This window comes from Didymella exigua (genome assembly GCF_010094145.1).
Source record: "Didymella exigua CBS 183.55 unplaced genomic scaffold M421scaffold_10, whole genome shotgun sequence".
NCBI lineage: Eukaryota > Fungi > Ascomycota > Dothideomycetes > Pleosporales > Didymellaceae > Didymella > Didymella exigua.
Window position 1 is genome coordinate 863,478 of NW_022984784.1, and position 16,546 is coordinate 880,023.

The 16,546-nt window shown below is 53.2% G+C and overlaps 8 protein-coding genes across 8 annotated transcripts; 3 read left to right on the forward strand and 5 right to left on the reverse strand.

Moving 5' to 3' along the window:
- Positions 1 to 1,006: 1,006 nt before the first annotated feature.
- On the reverse strand, positions 1,007 to 2,739 carry M421DRAFT_59931 (maltose permease MAL61; the record flags this gene model as incomplete). The annotated part of the gene is made up of 2 exons (XM_033595729.1): positions 1,007 to 1,267; positions 1,318 to 2,739. 2 exons carry the CDS (start codon positions 2,737 to 2,739, stop codon positions 1,007 to 1,009), a joined length of 1,683 nt encoding a protein of 560 aa, XP_033450101.1.
- Positions 2,740 to 3,623: 884 nt separating this feature from the next.
- Positions 3,624 to 5,785, forward strand: M421DRAFT_419621 (glycoside hydrolase family 13 protein). The gene is made up of 2 exons (XM_033592194.1): positions 3,624 to 4,143; positions 4,195 to 5,785. Exons 1-2 carry the CDS (start codon positions 3,814 to 3,816, stop codon positions 5,593 to 5,595), a joined length of 1,731 nt encoding a protein of 576 aa, XP_033450102.1. The 5' UTR covers positions 3,624 to 3,813; the 3' UTR covers positions 5,596 to 5,785.
- Positions 5,703 to 7,487, reverse strand: M421DRAFT_4285 (uncharacterized protein; the record flags this gene model as incomplete). Its single annotated transcript, XM_033594616.1, has 2 exons — positions 5,703 to 7,126; positions 7,187 to 7,487. The coding sequence occupies 2 exons, from the start codon at positions 7,485 to 7,487 to the stop codon at positions 5,703 to 5,705; spliced, it is 1,725 nt and encodes a 574-aa protein (XP_033450103.1).
- An 876-nt stretch (positions 7,488 to 8,363) lies between these two features.
- Positions 8,364 to 10,355, reverse strand: M421DRAFT_100291 (cell division control protein Cdc6; the record flags this gene model as incomplete). Its single annotated transcript, XM_033586498.1, has 2 exons — positions 8,364 to 10,237; positions 10,298 to 10,355. The coding sequence occupies 2 exons, from the start codon at positions 10,353 to 10,355 to the stop codon at positions 8,364 to 8,366; spliced, it is 1,932 nt and encodes a 643-aa protein (XP_033450104.1).
- Positions 10,356 to 10,902: 547 nt separating this feature from the next.
- M421DRAFT_60135 (uncharacterized protein) lies at positions 10,903 to 12,670 on the forward strand (the record flags this gene model as incomplete). The annotated part of the gene is made up of 4 exons (XM_033595750.1): positions 10,903 to 11,100; positions 11,147 to 11,455; positions 11,477 to 11,836; positions 11,978 to 12,670. The coding sequence occupies 4 exons, from the start codon at positions 10,903 to 10,905 to the stop codon at positions 12,668 to 12,670; spliced, it is 1,560 nt and encodes a 519-aa protein (XP_033450105.1).
- Positions 12,671 to 13,043: 373 nt separating this feature from the next.
- M421DRAFT_100293 (protein mmf2, mitochondrial precursor) lies at positions 13,044 to 13,544 on the reverse strand (the record flags this gene model as incomplete). The annotated part of the gene is made up of 3 exons (XM_033586499.1): positions 13,044 to 13,136; positions 13,185 to 13,334; positions 13,383 to 13,544. The coding sequence occupies 3 exons, from the start codon at positions 13,542 to 13,544 to the stop codon at positions 13,044 to 13,046; spliced, it is 405 nt and encodes a 134-aa protein (XP_033450106.1).
- Positions 13,545 to 13,786: 242 nt separating this feature from the next.
- Positions 13,787 to 15,216, forward strand: M421DRAFT_419626 (S-2-hydroxy-acid oxidase). The gene is made up of 3 exons (XM_033592195.1): positions 13,787 to 13,944; positions 14,054 to 14,937; positions 14,989 to 15,216. The coding sequence occupies exons 1-3, from the start codon at positions 13,836 to 13,838 to the stop codon at positions 15,139 to 15,141; spliced, it is 1,146 nt and encodes a 381-aa protein (XP_033450107.1). The 5' UTR covers positions 13,787 to 13,835; the 3' UTR covers positions 15,142 to 15,216.
- Positions 15,217 to 15,320: 104 nt separating this feature from the next.
- Positions 15,321 to 16,274, reverse strand: M421DRAFT_4290 (uncharacterized protein; the record flags this gene model as incomplete). The annotated part of the gene is made up of 3 exons (XM_033594617.1): positions 15,321 to 15,880; positions 15,932 to 16,068; positions 16,141 to 16,274. 3 exons carry the CDS (start codon positions 16,272 to 16,274, stop codon positions 15,321 to 15,323), a joined length of 831 nt encoding a protein of 276 aa, XP_033450108.1.
- Positions 16,275 to 16,546: the final 272 nt, after the last annotated feature.

The following is a 16,546-nucleotide window of genomic DNA, read 5'->3' on the forward strand; positions in this document are numbered from 1 at the left end:
GAAGTGCAGTGTTCGAGTTGCGAAGATTTCTACGCTCAATCTCGAATGCAGCGATCCCAGGACTTCGAGACGGTGTAGACTCACCAAGCACTGCATGTTCGCTGATGTGAACTGCATACATGGCCGCACCGACAGCCCCCGTACAGCTGTCGTTCTCGTTGTTGAAACCGTACTGGGTTCGCTTTGCTCGAGGGATGTCGATGTCTCGCTCGCTGTGCGCTTTGTCAGGTTGCTGGTCGAGGTGGAGATAACATTGTCCATGGTTGGTCGGAGCTTGCGGCACGTAACAGTGTTTTCAAGCTACCGTGTGTGTTAGCGTGTGCTCAGAAAAATCTTAGGAATAATATTGAGGTGTCTCACCGTCTGGACCGTCGTTCACTGATCCGCCTCGGCTCGAAATTGCATAACAGGAGGAAGAAAACCTCCGTGGTCGCAGGATATTGCAGGTCAAGTAAGGCGAGCTCGAAGGTTCACGAATACTGTATTCGTGCGCGTGCGTACCTTGGCGCCCAATCATCGGATAGCAACTAAGTGGAGGTGAGGAAAGGAGTTACGGAGCACCAACACCGGAATTCGCGGGGCTGGATGGATCCTGCGCTTCGTGTACACAGTTGAAAGATAATCTCCACGATCACATGCCTACCAAAGCAAGGTCATATTCGAGAGTATCCTAACTACGGCGTACTAGAATCTAACGTACGCCTGAGTGCTGCTTTTCTCAAAGTCACGCGACTGTTGCTGTATTCCGGCTCTTCGAGAAGAACGCACGCTCGCACCTGCTGTTAACTTAGTTTGCATACGGGCCGTATAGTCAGACAATCTTGCTAAGACACCACGCCAATAAGGAAGATGATTGAACAGGCGATGAACTGATATTCATTAATGGAAATCTACACATTCGGTATCAACTGCAAAGGTATCAACTACAACGCCATTTCATAATGGGCAATGAGTAATTCAGCTATCATCTGCGGTCAGCTACAACAGTTCTGTGTAAGAGCTGCATCTATACTATATCCTTGGAGTTGACAGCCTCGAGGTGAGTGTGAGCGCCCTTCTCAACACCATAGTCGGAGCCTGAGTCGCCCTCGGCGTGGAAGCTATTGACAGTGGTAGTAGCGAAGTGGCGGGCGGGCACCTTCTTCTCGAAGAGAATATCGAGCTCGGCGTAGGTGCGGCCCTTGGGCTCGGGGAGGCGGAAGAATGCCCAGACGAAGCAGACGAAACAAGTGCCAGCGTAGAAGAAACCGGTCTTAGCCCCCCAGTTCTGCGAGATATTAGTAGGTCACCTTGAAACAAATGATTGGATTGACTTACCCATGCACCAGGGTTGAGCATGCGGGGAGTAAGGACATTTCCGACGCAGGAAGCAAGGTTGTAGAAGTTACGGGCCAAGACAACAGTCTTCTGGCGGAGTCGAGTAGAGGGGATCTCAGCGACGATGGCGTAGCAAACGGGTCCGACGGTGATGTTGTAGACGCAGGCGAATGTAAGGAGAAGGGCACCGATAGCCCATTGAGCGCCCGTGTTACCCCTGTTGATGGTTCCACAGGCTCCAATGATGACGAGGATGGTGACCATAGCCAGATCACCGCAGATGTAGAGAGTGCGACGTCCAATACGAGGAATGAGAGCCCAGGCAATGAAGACTCCGACGGCACCGATGGCATATTGACCGAGAGACATGGAGAAGGAGTTCGACTCATCGAGACCAGCCTGTACGAAGAAGTATGTCGAGTTTCCGATGAGAGCGGCACCGCAGAATGCCTGAGTGAACCAGGTCATGCAAGCAATCTCAGTGCGGCGAAGATCGGTTCCGCGGAAACAATCAATGTAAGAGGTACCCTCGGAGACAGCCTTCTCGAGCTCGTTGGTGTGGCGCATCATAGCAATGGTCTCGTTCGCGTTGAAGTCAGGGTGCTTATCGGCGGATGTAAGGCGGTTGAGCATGAATTTGGCAGCCTCGTCGCGGCCCTTACGAACCAACCACCAAGGTGACTCAGGAGCGAAGTAGATACCGATGAAGATGGGGGTGGGCCAAAGCCACTGCAGAGCGTAGGGGATGCGGTAGGCCCACTCATCGGGACGAAGCGCAACGCCCTTGAGGACACCGGAAGCGAGGAACTGGCCAATGACCCAGCAGAGGTTGACGTAGGTGGTGAGGATGGGACGCAGGGGAACGGGAGTAACCTCGGCGGCATATGTGCAAGTAAGGGTCTGGAACACCCCCCATGGAACACCGCAGCAGATGAGACCGACGAGGAGCATCTCGACATTCTGGGCGAAAAAGACGATGAAGATGAAAAGGTTGACGGCGAAGAGAGCGCCCATCATTGTCTTCCTGTACCCGAAGCGATCCGCGATGTAACCGTTGAGGAGAAGACCAAAGAACTCACCAACGAAGGCACCGTTGGTGAGGCCGGATTGCCATGCTGCGGTGATTTCCCAAGATCCATCGGGGAGCTGGGAACCATAACGCTGCTTGAAAGCGGGAGCGGCAAACAAAGATCCGATGAGGACCTTGTCAAACCCCTCCATGATAATGGCGGTGGAGAGCAAGGCAGACCAAGCAACGGCCTTAGGGTAGAGGCGGATACCCTCGCGCAGAGACATCTTCTGTTCCATCTCTGTGGCCTTGCTGGCATCGTAGGCGACCTGCCTGTGGTCAGGCATGGCGACAGATAGCTTGCGCTGCTGGTCGATGTCGACAGCGACGACGCTGCTGTTGCGACGAGACATGGTGGCGATAGTGTAACGGAGTCGGTTCGAAGGCTGTACAAGAAAGAAGAAGAGAGACTTCAAGTCAACTAAGACCTCCTGTGTCAAAGCTCGACCTGGAACTGTGGAGTTGGATCCTGAGCTTGTCGATGATCCTCTCTGTCGGGTGGTCTTGAGGGCGTCTTATACAGTTGCTCCAGGTTCAGCGCGTGAGTCTCATGCCATGCCCATGCTCTCGCCAAGTGTGTGAATACCAATGGTGTGGTGAAGAGAATGACGCGGGGAGACAGGCGAGGACTGGAGGCGTCGAAGCCACGCCTGCTGCAATTCTGCACAACCTGATCTCCATCTGGGGATAGCCTGCTTCTAGTCTGGGGGAGAGGCGCCGACGGTCCAGCCCAGCAGAGAAGGGTCAGCGTGAAGCCGGGGTTCTGATTTGTCTGAAACCGGCCCGACTTGCCTTATACGGTCGCACGAATCGCAATCTGAGATCACGTGGGCTGCAAGATGTTAGCTCATCTACTAGCCGCCACCCCGGTTCCCAGCTCGCCGGTCTTCTAGGCTAGAAAACGGGCAATGCAAGGAATTTAATTCGCACGTTGTCGGCACGCTGATCTCGAGGCGTTCGTGTCACTGGTCGTGCCTTCCCCGCCCCCAGCCCAAGCCTCCAAGGCTTCCTTGCCTCGCTTAATTTCCCCCAGCTCGTCACCCCATGGGAAAGGATAGTATTTCGTAAAACGACACTCAACGGCATCAACCCTTCTCAATTTGAACCCCAAAACGACGGCCCGAGCTCTAGCCAATTACAATCCTTCCGAGAATCATCCCGTGCCTCACGTGCAGAGCCTCAGTAACAGAATGGATCATCAACTACAAGTGAGTATCAATCTAAACCTCCCAGTCTACTCCACTTCACGCCCCGCTGAAATTGGTTCAATGATATAAGAACTGGTGTTGCAAGCCACTTGTATATCGAAAGAAAAGCCTTGAATCGTTTGACTTTGTCCGTATATATTCAAGTTTCGATTGAACCTTTGCTTCTGCTCTTGCAGTACTTGCACTTCTTGTATTCTATCTTTTGATCACATATCTGACATGAACGTCACACAGAGACCTTGGTGGAAGGATGGCATCGTCTACCAGATCTACCCCGCCTCCTTCAAGGACTCCAACGGCGATGGTGTAGGTGATTTCCAGGGCATCATATCTGAGCTGGACTATATCCGCTCGATTGGTGTCAATACAATCTGGATCTGTCCCATGTACGACAGCCCACAAGTTGATATGGGATATGACATCCGCAACTACGAAGATGTATACGCGCCGTACGGCACGCTTGATGACATGCAGAGGTTGATCGATGAGACACATGCTCGTGGTATGCGCATCATCCTCGACCTCGTCGTCAACCACACTTCCAATGAGGTATGTCTCATATTCGCTGTAGTGAAAGAGTGAACGACTGACATACTACAGCACGAATGGTTCCTCGAATCTCGCTCGTCGAAAGACAACCCTAAGCGTGACTGGTACATCTGGCGCCCAGCCCGCTATGTGAACGGAGAACGCAAGGCCCCTAACAACTGGGTCTCGAATTTTACAGGCAGCGTCTGGGAGTGGGACGAGCACACGCAGGAGTACTACCTGCACCTGTTCTGCCCCGAGCAACCTGATCTCAACTGGGAAAATGAAGAGACCCGCAAAGCCATCTACAAGTCCGCGATGGAGTTTTGGCTCGACCGCGGTGTCGACGGCTTCCGCGTCGATACAGTCAACATGTACAGCAAGGGCGAAATGCTCGATGCCCCCGTCACAGACCCCGGCTCCGAGTGGCAGTTCGCAGGCTACGAGTACTGCAATGGCCCGCGTATGCGCGAGTTTCTCGGCGAGATGAATGAGGTCCTCGGAAAATACGACGCCATGACCGTCGGCGAGTGCCCCAACACCAAGGACATGGCCCGTGTGCTGGAGTACGTCTCGGCCAAGGAGAAGCAACTAAATATGGTTTTCCAGTTCGACGTCGTCGACGTCGGCCAGGGACCCTACAAATTCCAGACTACGCCGCGCAACTGGATTCTCCCACAGTTCAAAGAGGCCATTGCGCGAACGCAAGATTTGATCCGCGGAAACGACGGCTGGACAACGGTCTTCCTCGAGAATCACGACCAATCGCGATCTATCACACGCTTCACCTCCGACGCGCCCGAGGACCGTGTCGCTGGCGGCAAGATGCTGAGTTTGATGATGTGCGCTCTGTCGGGCACATTGTTCATCTACCAAGGCCAGGAGCTGGGCATGACCAACTTCCCCAAGACATGGAGTATGGACGAGTACAAAGACATCGACAGCTCAAACTACTACAAGATGGTCGCTCGCCGCACCAACAACGACCCAGCGGCGCTGGAAGCTGCGCATACATCCCTCCAGCATCTCGCCCGCGACCACTCACGGGTTCCGATGAGCTGGAGCAACGGGCCGACGAATGGCTTCTCGCCCCCGGACGCGACGGAGAGGCCGTGGATGCGACCGCTGGAGGACGCGGATGTGTGCAATGCGAAGCAGCAGCAGGGTGACAAGAACTCAGTGCTGGCGTACTGGAAGCGCATGCTAGGTGTGCGCAAACAGTACAGCGATTTGCTTGTGCACGGCGAGTACGATGATCTGGATATTGAGAACCGCGATTTCTTTGCCTTCACGAAGAAGTGGAAGGGCAAGAAGGCGTTCGTCATCTGCAACTTTACAGATAAGACGCAGAAGCTCTATGTGCCTAAGCAAGTCGACAACGTCAAGAGGGACTTGCTTGTCAGCAGCGTTAATGAGCCAGTGGAGGATGAGTTAGCTGCCTGGGAGGGCAGGATTTACTTGCTTGCGAACTAGGGGTTTGTGGATTCGGAGTATGGGTTCGCTTGGATATAGGATCCTTCATCTGGGGTATACATACGACAGTCATGGCAGAGCCAATTTGGAAAATTATCTGACACCCTCTACGACGTGCTGAAATGTGCCATAGACAGCCTCCTCGAGATGTGATTCCACGTAGCGAGCTGACCAACTCTAGTCTCTCTCGGGATCCCCACACCCCCAGTCTGCACTTGTCCCAAAGCTTGTCCGTCTGCCATCTCCTCGAGGCCCGCTGCCGTTTTAGACTGCGCTACTTGGTACCAGGGATCATTTGCGCAGGGGCTCTGCAGATCCAGCGGCAAATTTGGCGAGCTTGCGTTGCTGACCGCCTCAGGGAACATAATCTGCAGGCGCTCGAGCTTCTCGAGCAGAATACCCCTGCGCGTGGCATCCAACTGGGGCAGCAGCAGCACGAAATCGAGGATGAAGAGGAAGTCGTCGATGCGGAGAGATGTCTCTTCCAGCGTGGCAGCAGGGATGTGGATCAGCACATCGGCGATGGTGTCGGTGATCTCAAACAGCTTCTGCGTGATGGAGCTCCCATGCACTTCGATGTCCTGGCGGGACATGCTGGACAGCTGGTGGCGCAAGGACTGCGATAATCGGACAGGAAAGAGGAGCGACAAGCACTCCTTTGACGATCGCGACGAAAGCAGCGTTTGGCCCATGGCGAGCCGCCAGACTAGTGTGCGGAGCCATTCACGTGTGATGGTTAGGTCTGCGCGCTGCATCATGGAAAGATTTGCTAGCTCGAGCGCATCGGCTTCCGGGTCACCCTCGAGTTCGCGCGACTTGGCCTCGACCCAGGTACTAGTGACAGGACCGGTTTGGCCAGCCGCACCGAGCCAGCTGCTAAGAAACTCCGAGTCGAGTAGCCGGAAGAGTTTGATGATCTGATTGAACCCCTCATGAACCTGCGCGGGAATAGTGGGGTCGTCTTCGGGCAGAGTATAGAGTGGCAACATGATGGCCTGGCGGTAGTCCAGAATGGCCAGGAAGCGCTCGTGGATGTAAGCTTGCCAGTAAAGTCGCTGACGTCTTGATCTCTCAGGTGCTGACAAGTTTGCGACGTGCTCCGGATTGTCGATGCGGAGCAGCTGGATAGCGCTGATCGCATCCCTCATCCAGTGGAATGCTGCATCGCTGCCTTGTAAGCTCATAAGGCAGTTGTGTATGAAGATTGACTGCATAGCTCGCATTACTGATGAGCGATGGAGCTTGTGTGGTGGTTTCATCATGTCGATGGACAGGTCCATGAGGTTTTCGATCGTCTGCACCACTTCGTCTGTTCTTCGGTCTCCGTACCGCGTCAGATTGAGGGTACAGCCACCGAATGAATATATGAACGATCGCATCTCCTGATCATAAGTCATTGAGTTGATGTAGTTCCGTAACTCGTGCTCGGTAATCACCGGCTGCACAGGATAGACGCCTTCCATGTAGTCTGGTATGAGGTCCAAGAAGAAGGCTTTGCTATACTGTGGTGCGATGGGAGATTCGGGAGATGCTGGTCAGAATGAATACAAGCCTATCCTACTATACAACTCTGAACTGACAGGAAACGTACCTGAGTCGAATCCGTTGCGGCCGATAGCATAGGTAAAACCGTCGTATGGCTGAATATGCTGTCCATTTGCCGGCAGTATCGCTGGCGGTGAGATTGCATTTGAGTTGTTCATTTGGTTCCTGAACTCAGAGATGATATGTCCTCTCTTGCCCTGACTTCTGGGCTTGCCAGTGGCCGAGTACACGCATCTCAGGCCGAGGTGACTGCATTGTTGACATCGCTCCTGGCCGTTGCACTTCACCTTCCGCCGCTTGCACGCATCGCACGCCTTGGAGACTCTTTTCTGAGTTGATGAATCCATGGTAGCGGATCATGGTGTGCAGGAAAATGCTCTTGTTAAGATCTCTATGGGGTGCGTGTGACGAGGTGCGGGAAGGTCAGCTTGTGGAGTGCGGAGAAACCGGAGGGCTAGTGCTCTTTCAGCCTACCCTCATCCCTCCTGATTCGCTCGCAAGTCCTCACTTTATATTGACATCCAAGCAAGTGCAGGAGGAGCAGGTACTAGAATAATGCGTAGAAGCAGGGATGCATGTAACGATGGGCATGATGTTTGAACAGGCAATTCTAACGAACCCTGTCCATAATAAGCAGGTGCCGAGCATTGCGCCTTCCCGTTCACCACCACATGGTACACGCGTGAACGAGCGAAGCAAGGCAAATACCAGGTAACGGGTCATCAGCACAATCTCCACAAAATGCCATTGCACCTGAAACGACGCTGAAAGTCTGCACACCTTCAGCAGCCGCGTTTTGGCCGCGCACATGTGTAAGATGTTGCCGGTCAAGCTCGGCCGTGTGACTCGGAATCAGATGGAGAGGTTAGGACGCTAGGCGAGCAATTTCGCGTCATGATCTCGAAGTGTCGTAGCGTAGTGATCATCCCAAGATCAAGAGATCGCAGTGGTATGCTGACGCAGCGTGGATTTCAGTATTGTGGACATTTGCTGAACCACGGCGAACGTGTTGAAGAAGCAAGGTTGAAGATGTAGACTCGGTTGCGGAGGAAAACTGTACGCTTGGGAATGTGTGATTTTACAACGACCGCGTCGCTATGCTACGCTACGCTATGCTAAGATCAAAAGTAGACAAACCAGCCGTCGCTATGCAAATCGAGAACGGAGGGGCGAAAGCCAAAATGGTCCAAATCGAACTCAACAGTCGACCTCCCACCGAACCCTCAGTTATCGTACAGAATACCCTTCAGAATACTGCTGCCGGCGCCAGTAAGAGCATTGTCAAGCTCAATAGTGCCTACAGCACTTGCAACCCTACGATCCTCCACGACGACACCGGGAAACCCATTCGTCTTCCTGCCTCTTCTGCTTGGCGTACCAGCGTCAGCCACAAGCGAACCAGCCTTGCCCTCAACGGCCGAGACGAGCGAAAGCGTCTCTAGGCTACCGACAATATCGCGGAACTCGGTGCTAGTGAGGGGGTGAAGAACATTCTCGCGTCTGCAGAGTAACGTGTAGGCTCCGAACAGCTCTTTTATGGTTGGAGCGGTGTTGTGTAGTCTTGATGGTGTACTCAGGACGCTGTCACCGGCTGAAGCGCGCTTCTTCCGCTCCATGGCCGACAAAGAGCAGAGGACAGCCTTCTGCTGGAGGTTGAGGTTCTGAAGGCGCTGTGTGGTACCATTGCTGAAGACTGCAGCGGTAATCTTGGCCATATGGGCGATGGTAGCCCGAGGGGCGGTCTCGGCGGTGAGCTGCGCCAAAGAGGCCACAAGCGCATGCTGCGCTGTTTGCTTGGACGGAGGCCTGACCGCCGCTGACGAGAGATTGATGTTCTCGATCAACGGCGTCTTCGAGGGAGACGGTGTTGGAGAAGGTGTGATTTCGGCAGCCTTTATGGCATGTTGGTTCCGTGTGTCGGCCTCGATCAGGTCGATTGCTCTCCGACATATATCCAAAGCTTTACGCAGATCGCCCGATTGTGCAGCGACCTTCTTGGACAAAAACATGATCGCGGTCGGATGGATGAAGGGCAGTTGATCTGCTCCAGCTGGTTGTAGTGCCTTCAACTTCGAGGTGATGACCGAGGAGATTTGTTGTGCGGTGTATGGAAGGAATGGAAGAAGGTGAGGCTTCAATCCACGTGCCTTTAGTCGAGGGAGAAAGCGGTCTGTGAAGTCGAGTGCGTTTGCGATACCTACGAGGACCAAGCCCGAGGACTTATGTAAAGACCACTCGAAGATGTTGTATAGGAGATCGATGTCCAGCTCGAGCAGGTGGTCGACTTCATCGAGCGTGACAATATAGGATATCTTGCGCTGCATGAACAGTCGCCTAAGCTTCTCCATCTCATCTCCTTCAGTGATCTCTGTGATGTCCATAAACTCTTCAAGCAGTACTCTGTACATATCCACGGCGTTCTTGACGCTCATGCAGTTGATGTAGCCCGTCTTGACAGATGCATCGGTCGCGACTGCTCGGCACACATTGTTGACGAAGGCGCTCTTGCCGGTACCTGGCGGGCCCGAAACGTAGATGCATCCAGACTTCTTGCTCTTTGCCCTTGTGGAGACGAAAGTTTGGAGCTCGGCGCGCTCGGTGTTGCGTCCGAACAGAACGGTGGGTGCAGATCCGCGTGCGAAGACTTGGCGCGCTTCGTTGTAGACTGTGAGTGCTGTGCTTCGAGGTGTGCCGGATGTATGCGGTGTGCGAGGCGTCAATGGTCGGCCAGCGATGATAAGGCGTCGCGAGGGGGTGACTGCGACCTTGCTTGAGAGTGCGTCGCGGTGCCGAGGAGTCGAGGGCGTGCACGAGATCCTCTCTGGGGTTCGAGCAGGCACTTTCGCAGGCGAATTCTCTTTCGCAGCTGACAGTGGCAGGCGCGATACAACAGTTTTGGCAGGTGTTGCGCGGGTTCTCCTTCCGCGTTTTGTGCACGGCTCCTCCTCAGCGTCCTCGCCCATCTCCACATCCGACTCATGCTCGATGTGCGCATTCTGCTTGTTCGGTGTGATAAAAGGGTTCTCGTTTTCTGCTTCATCGAGGATGACAAACGCCGTCTGCCGTGTCGCGCGCTTCGAGATGGGAGTGACGTCTGCTGAGCGTGTGAGCTTCGCGTTCTCTGCGAAGAGACGACAAGAGCGCCAATAGTACTTACCTGGCTTTGCTGTGCGGGCAGAGCTGCGAGTCCTCTTGCCGAGAACTGTGGAAGGCATTTTGAATGTGAGGAAGTTGCAATGCGCGGTGTGGGAAGGTGCTCCTGAGACTAGATGAGGAAGGAGCTGCGCGGCACGAACGCGAAACTCGAAGCCGCGACGCGTTGAGCGCTACCGATTGGGCTAGCGCGCCTTCCCGCCTCACGAACCGCGACTTGGCCTGCTCCACACCACCTTTAGCGGCTGCTGCCTTACACAAGCTTCACTGATAAGTAAATCTCCACTGCCGTAGGCTTCATCCGCCCTTAGCGGCGCGTTGATCAAACCGTGCACTCACGCCAGCAGGCAGATGTGAATTTGATATCCGAGCATCCATGCGACGGGCGATACAAAAGATTAGTTGCAGACTCACCTGCACAGCTACCGTCTTCTACGACGATGGCGTCTGAGCATGGACTGACAGCGATTAAAGTATGCCACCTCTGGACAAAGCTCATTCGCCAATTCTGGAGAACTACTGACAGCTTCCCAGCTCCCCGGATTTGGCGTGCCACACGATGACTGGGGACAAGGCCCTGAAAACTACGCCCTGTCCATCTCAGCTGTGATGAATTGGGCTCACGATGTCACCACGATACGAGAACGGTGCATGCTATCCTTCATCGACAGCATATCAGACAAGCCGGAATGGACACGCAAAGTACACGACGAAGAGATTGTCTCTAAATGGAGGCAGGAGACGAAGGAGCTTGACTGGGCTGGGGTCGTACAAGGTGGTGATTTTTCAGACGAGATGTTTGCATATGTGGGTCGAACACACCCCGACCGTGTCGCAAACTAATGACTCTTAGTGCATCGAGGAACTACGCTATAAAGCTGACATGTACGAAAAGACTGGCGTTATGCCCGTGTTTGACGCTTCGTCTTGTGTTCTCAAGTCCGATGTTGCCATTCCTCTTGATCTGAAAGAAGCATTACGCAAGGCAGCTGCACCGCTCGAGAACGTTCCTGAACCCCAGAAAGACTGGCACCCGGGATCGAACGGTACGGTACTTGACTTAGTGCACCCTTCGCTCTTTCCACTCGTGTACGGACGTTCGCGTATTTTACCGGATTCAACAATAACCGTCAACAACAGTCTCTCCAATATAGGCAAAGATGTCGTGCTGCCATTCCTATAGGGTAAAACCGACGATTCAGGTCCGATTACAAGGACGCAGGGACATAATCACCCAGCCTTTACGCCGCTCTGGTCACATCGTTTCCAGTGGCTTCCATGCAACATCTCCTTTCCAGATGGACAGAACGCACGAATAGATTCGTACATTAACAATCTGCACCCTCAGGACCACAAAGACCTGTACCGTGTCATCGAGAGAATAGTCACCAAAGCTGTTCCCTTCTGGAATGTCGTGTACCAGAGCGTGCACAACCACGGAATGCTGGCAACTAGTCTCCGCATCAATTGCGATGAAGTCAGCTATAAATTCCCTGACGGCTACAATGAACAAGAGCCCGAGGGCTTTGACGAAAATGAGTCGGTTCTCTGGAAATACAACGAGAGCCAAAGAATCTACAATCTGCCAGAGCCCAAGAAGACGCCCGAACACGACATCACCATCTGCGACGTGGAAAAGAAATGGGACTTTCTCGATCTCGACGGCGAAAACACTGAGGGAAAGCCCATAGACAAGAAACTGCAGGTCATCGTTAAACTAGCCAACGTTCACTTGACCCCAGAGAAGCCAGATTACGAAGGCGGCGCCTGGCACATCGAAAGCCAGCTGAACGAACACATCGTTGCGACCGCGCTATACTACTACGACAACGACAATGTCACCGATTCGAGACTGCATTTCCGAACTAAGGTCGAAGCAAATCACTTTACCGACGACATTGAGTACGAGCAGAGCGACGATATTGGCTTCAGAACAATTTGGGGCATCGACAATGACGGGCAGGGTGAACAAGTACTCGGCAGTGTGTTGACGCGTGAAGACCGCTTAATTGCGTTCCCGAACGGATTTCAGCACCGTCTTGGGAACTTCAAGCTCGTCGATCCTACGAAGCCGGGGCATCGAAAGATTCTGGCGCTGTTCTTGGTTGCGCCCACGATCCCGATCATCTCAACAGCGAATATCCCACCACAGCAGCGCGATTGGTGGGTACGAGAAGTCAAGCTGAACGAGAGTCGCGTTGGTCAGCTGCCTGCGGAGCTGGTCGACATGATCGCCGAAGCTGTGGAAGATTTTCCTATTGGCTTGGATGACGCGAAGGCTATTCGTGAGGAGCTCATGGCTGAGCGGGGGAGGATGAATGAGGCTATCGAATTTGAGATGTTCAAGGATGAAAGGTTCAGCTTTTGTGAACACTGAGTCTTTATAGACCCGTACTATCTTTCGAGCGCTAGGTCGCCTGCTTCAAGCAAGACACTTTGGCTCGAACATGCTGTTGTTGGCAAGAGAGGCTTCGAGATTTGCAGTCATTCCACCCAGAAAAGAGGGATTCTGGTTGGCGAAAGTCTGATAAAGCCTTGTTGGAGCTGCCCGCACGTTACTAGCAAGTTTAAACAAGGTCTCTCGTTTGGGTAGCGCTCAAAAGAAACGAGCTTGTTCATAGTCCGGCCCCCTGGGCACGTCACACACACATGGCACTTTCCCATCCGGCACGAAAGCAGGGTGGATGTTCTCGCAAGGTTGTCTTCCAAAATCGTCGAGGGCAAGCTTTGATAGGTACGTCTTTCCGTGCTCAAAGCTTCGACTGGTCACCAACCTTCGCAACACATTCGATCTCAACATCAGTCCCTAGAGGTAATGCTTTGACAAAGACACATGTTCTCGCCTACCAACGTTAGCCCTGATGCCGAAAGAAATCCATCACCCAACATACCGGCTTGGGGTCCTTGAAGAACGACTCGTAGACCTCATTCATCGGCGTGAAATCGCTCCGCTCGACCAAGAAGATGTTGACTTTGTTCACCAAGTCAAGACTTGAACCTGCGCTTTCAAGTACTGCAGACAAATTCTTGAGGATTTGGCGCTGTGCGAGTTAGCATATCTCGCCCCGTGTGGAGTGTAGGCGGCGTACTGTTCGATCCTGCACTGTGCCTGATAACAGCGCGCCGATAGATGGGTCAACGCCTATCTGACCCGAGCAAAATACGAGATTGCCGTCGCGGATGGCTTGTGACAGGAACGATGGCGGCGAAGGAGCCTTCGAGGAGAGGATGGCAGTTCTCGTGTCGGACATGTTTGGCGGTAGAACTGGTCTTGTTTGCTACAGCTTAGACAACGTTCGATTATGCAGTAGTTGAATGTTCCAGTTTTTAGACAATTTTCACGCTGTCTTTTGTTCAATGCTTGCTAATCAGCTGTGGCAGAATGTTAGATACGGATGTTGATACCCCGCACGCCCTGCGCCTTACGCTACTGGTAGTGCGATAACATTCCGAACTCGGAGGGAACGTTCAGTGTCAAGAGGCAAGTCCAGTGCAATACTATCACAGAGTTTGTTGTATAACGAAACAGCAAAACATTGATCATGGTCGAGAAGTTCGAAAAGAAGCATGTTCCTGCATCAGAGCCTTTACTTCTTAGCATCGATGATCTGAGAGACGCCGCTTCCGCCAGACTCCCAGCTGGTGTTCGAGGTTCGTCGGATCCTTCCTGCACCCTTGCACTACTCAGCATGCGTGCCGTCGCAGGATCTACCGAAGGGTTCCACAAAGGGAGAAGGAAGAATGTAACTGACAAATACAGACTTCTACAACTCAGGCTCCACAGACCAGATCACCCTTGCGGACAACTCCGGGGCCTACAGAAAGTATAAGCTGCGTCCTCGGGTCCTCAGAGATGTCTCAAAGGTAGACACAAGTGTGGAGGTCCTTGGCAAGAGGATCGACTTCCCACTATGCGTCTCACCAGCTGGGATCCAGGCCATGGCTCATCCGGACGGCGAGCTAGCCACGAGCCGAGCTTGCGCAAAAAGGAACGTTCACATGGGGGTATCTTCCTTTGCAAATTACTCCGTTGAGCAGATATGTGACGCGTCTCAGGCCATCACCGCCATCGGCCATACCATCCAGGTGTACTCGATGAAAGACCGAGCGAAGCAAGAGCGCATCATCAAACGAGCAGAGAGCGCCGGCTGTGTCGCCATCTTCCTCACAGCCGATAGCCCGGTACTTGGCGTCAGATACAACGAGCATCACAACGACTTCCGGACTCCGGAGGGTCTGTCTTTTCCTATGCTAGAGAGAACGTCCGAGATGATTCGCGCTGATACGCACGATGCCGGGTTTGTGGGATTCAACAGTGACTACCACTCCTGGGCAAAAGAGATCCCGTGGCTCAGAAGTATCACCAATATGCAGATTTGGGTCAAGGGTGTTTTGACTGCGGAAGATGTGCTTCTAGCTCGCGAGTATGGCTGCGATGGAGTCATTGTTAGTAATCACGGCGGGAGGCAATTGGATGGCACGCCGGCGACTATCGATGCGTTACCAGAGTGTGTCGAGGCTGCCGCTGGTCAGATACGCATCCATATCGATGGAGGGATCAGATCAGGCCAAGACATATTCAAAGCACTGGCGCTTGGCGCAGAGTGCTGCTGGGTTGGACGGCCAGCTATCTGGGGTCTAGCGGTATGTTGTGATATCTCAGACATTACGAAGATCACTGACACGGCTTTGCAGTATGATGGCGAAGCTGGCGTATGTAAGATGCTTAACATTCTGTACACCGACTTTCGTCGTTGCATGCAATTGACGGGATGCAATTCGATTGCTGACATTAGCAAGTCGGCACTAGGCATTGCAAGGAAAGACGGCCCGCTGGCCCGTTTGTGAGACGGACTGCTTGTAACCATGGCTACCTCCAATGATATTGCTGCACAACCCGAGGCGATTCTCAATGTTACCAGTATCCTTCATCATGTCCGATGCTTTCCAGAATTACCTTCAAAGCTCGAAGACCCACCGCAATCACCCTTCCACGAACTCCTTCAAGCCGCATACGAATTTGTGACTCACCAGTCAAGGAAGTAGTCGATTCCGTCACTGAAGGCAGCACCGCCCACCGTTATATGATAGCTGTTTGGGAATACGCTGAGCTCAACATCCCTCAGTAATGGACTACCAGCGAGCTGTGAATAAAGTGTATCCGTGAGATTGGTCATCCTCTGCGGTACAAGAATGCTCTTCCTGAACTCAAACTCTTCATCTGTCTCCCTCCGTCTCTGTTTCGGGTATTGCTCGAGCCCGCCACGGCTGAGCTGCAACGCCGGCTTGGTACCGTTGCTCACGGATGTAGCGTTAGCTTTGAGCAGCGCGAGGAAGTCGGTGTGATTGAAGACGTAATCGCCGTTCCAGTACAGCGCAGGCGAAGCGGAGAGAAACGTGTCGAAGAGATCAGGTCGCACGGTCAGGGTATACAGAACGAACAAGCCGGCGAATGAATGACCGAACAGCGCGTCTCTGTCAAATATAGCGGCTTTGGAAACCTCTGTCTGTACCCATGGGTGCAGCGTAGTGTCGATGAAAGAGATTAGGTCGTCGGCATTGGATGGGACACCGGGGATCGTGGGAACTTGACAGGTAGAGCAGACTGGCGGCTGCATGTCGCTGTAGCGTTATGCACTGTAGGGCGAGTCTTCGATTGTCTCAGGATCGCCAATCGGTACGGTGATGATGTCTGGTTGGTTGAACTCTACTGGCCGGTGACCGCGGACCGCTTCGGTTGCTGGGAGGCCCTGGGCGTTGCCATCGAGGATATAACTTAGTAAATTAGCTTACCAATGCTTTAACAGAACACTGCCTTAGGTGGTGGGCAAATATGGCATATCATACATAGTCTCGACCGTGGAATTCTCAAGAGGAGTAGTCCAGTTCAACGGCCATGACAGCTGGATCTGGTACTCCCATGTTCCATTGCTCACACTCCAGAACCCAATGTTCGGAAGTACAGTCGCAGGGAAGGCCATTGCTAGAGGACCAAATGTCCATGCGCCGATCGAAGTGCTCATGCTAAGTGAAGATTGATGATCGCCTTCGGAAACAGCTCTCTCTGTTGATAAAAAAGGGCCTGTCACAAGCGACAGACATGTGAAGTCGCCAGGAAGATACGGAGGTCAAAGGTGGGGTAATATTTTTTTCCCGTGTTTGACATGAGTTGGATAGTGATCTTTGGCTGTTCCCATTGGTTAGAGGCCATGCAGCGATCCCAAAAAGGCTTGTACTTCGTAGTTACAGTAAC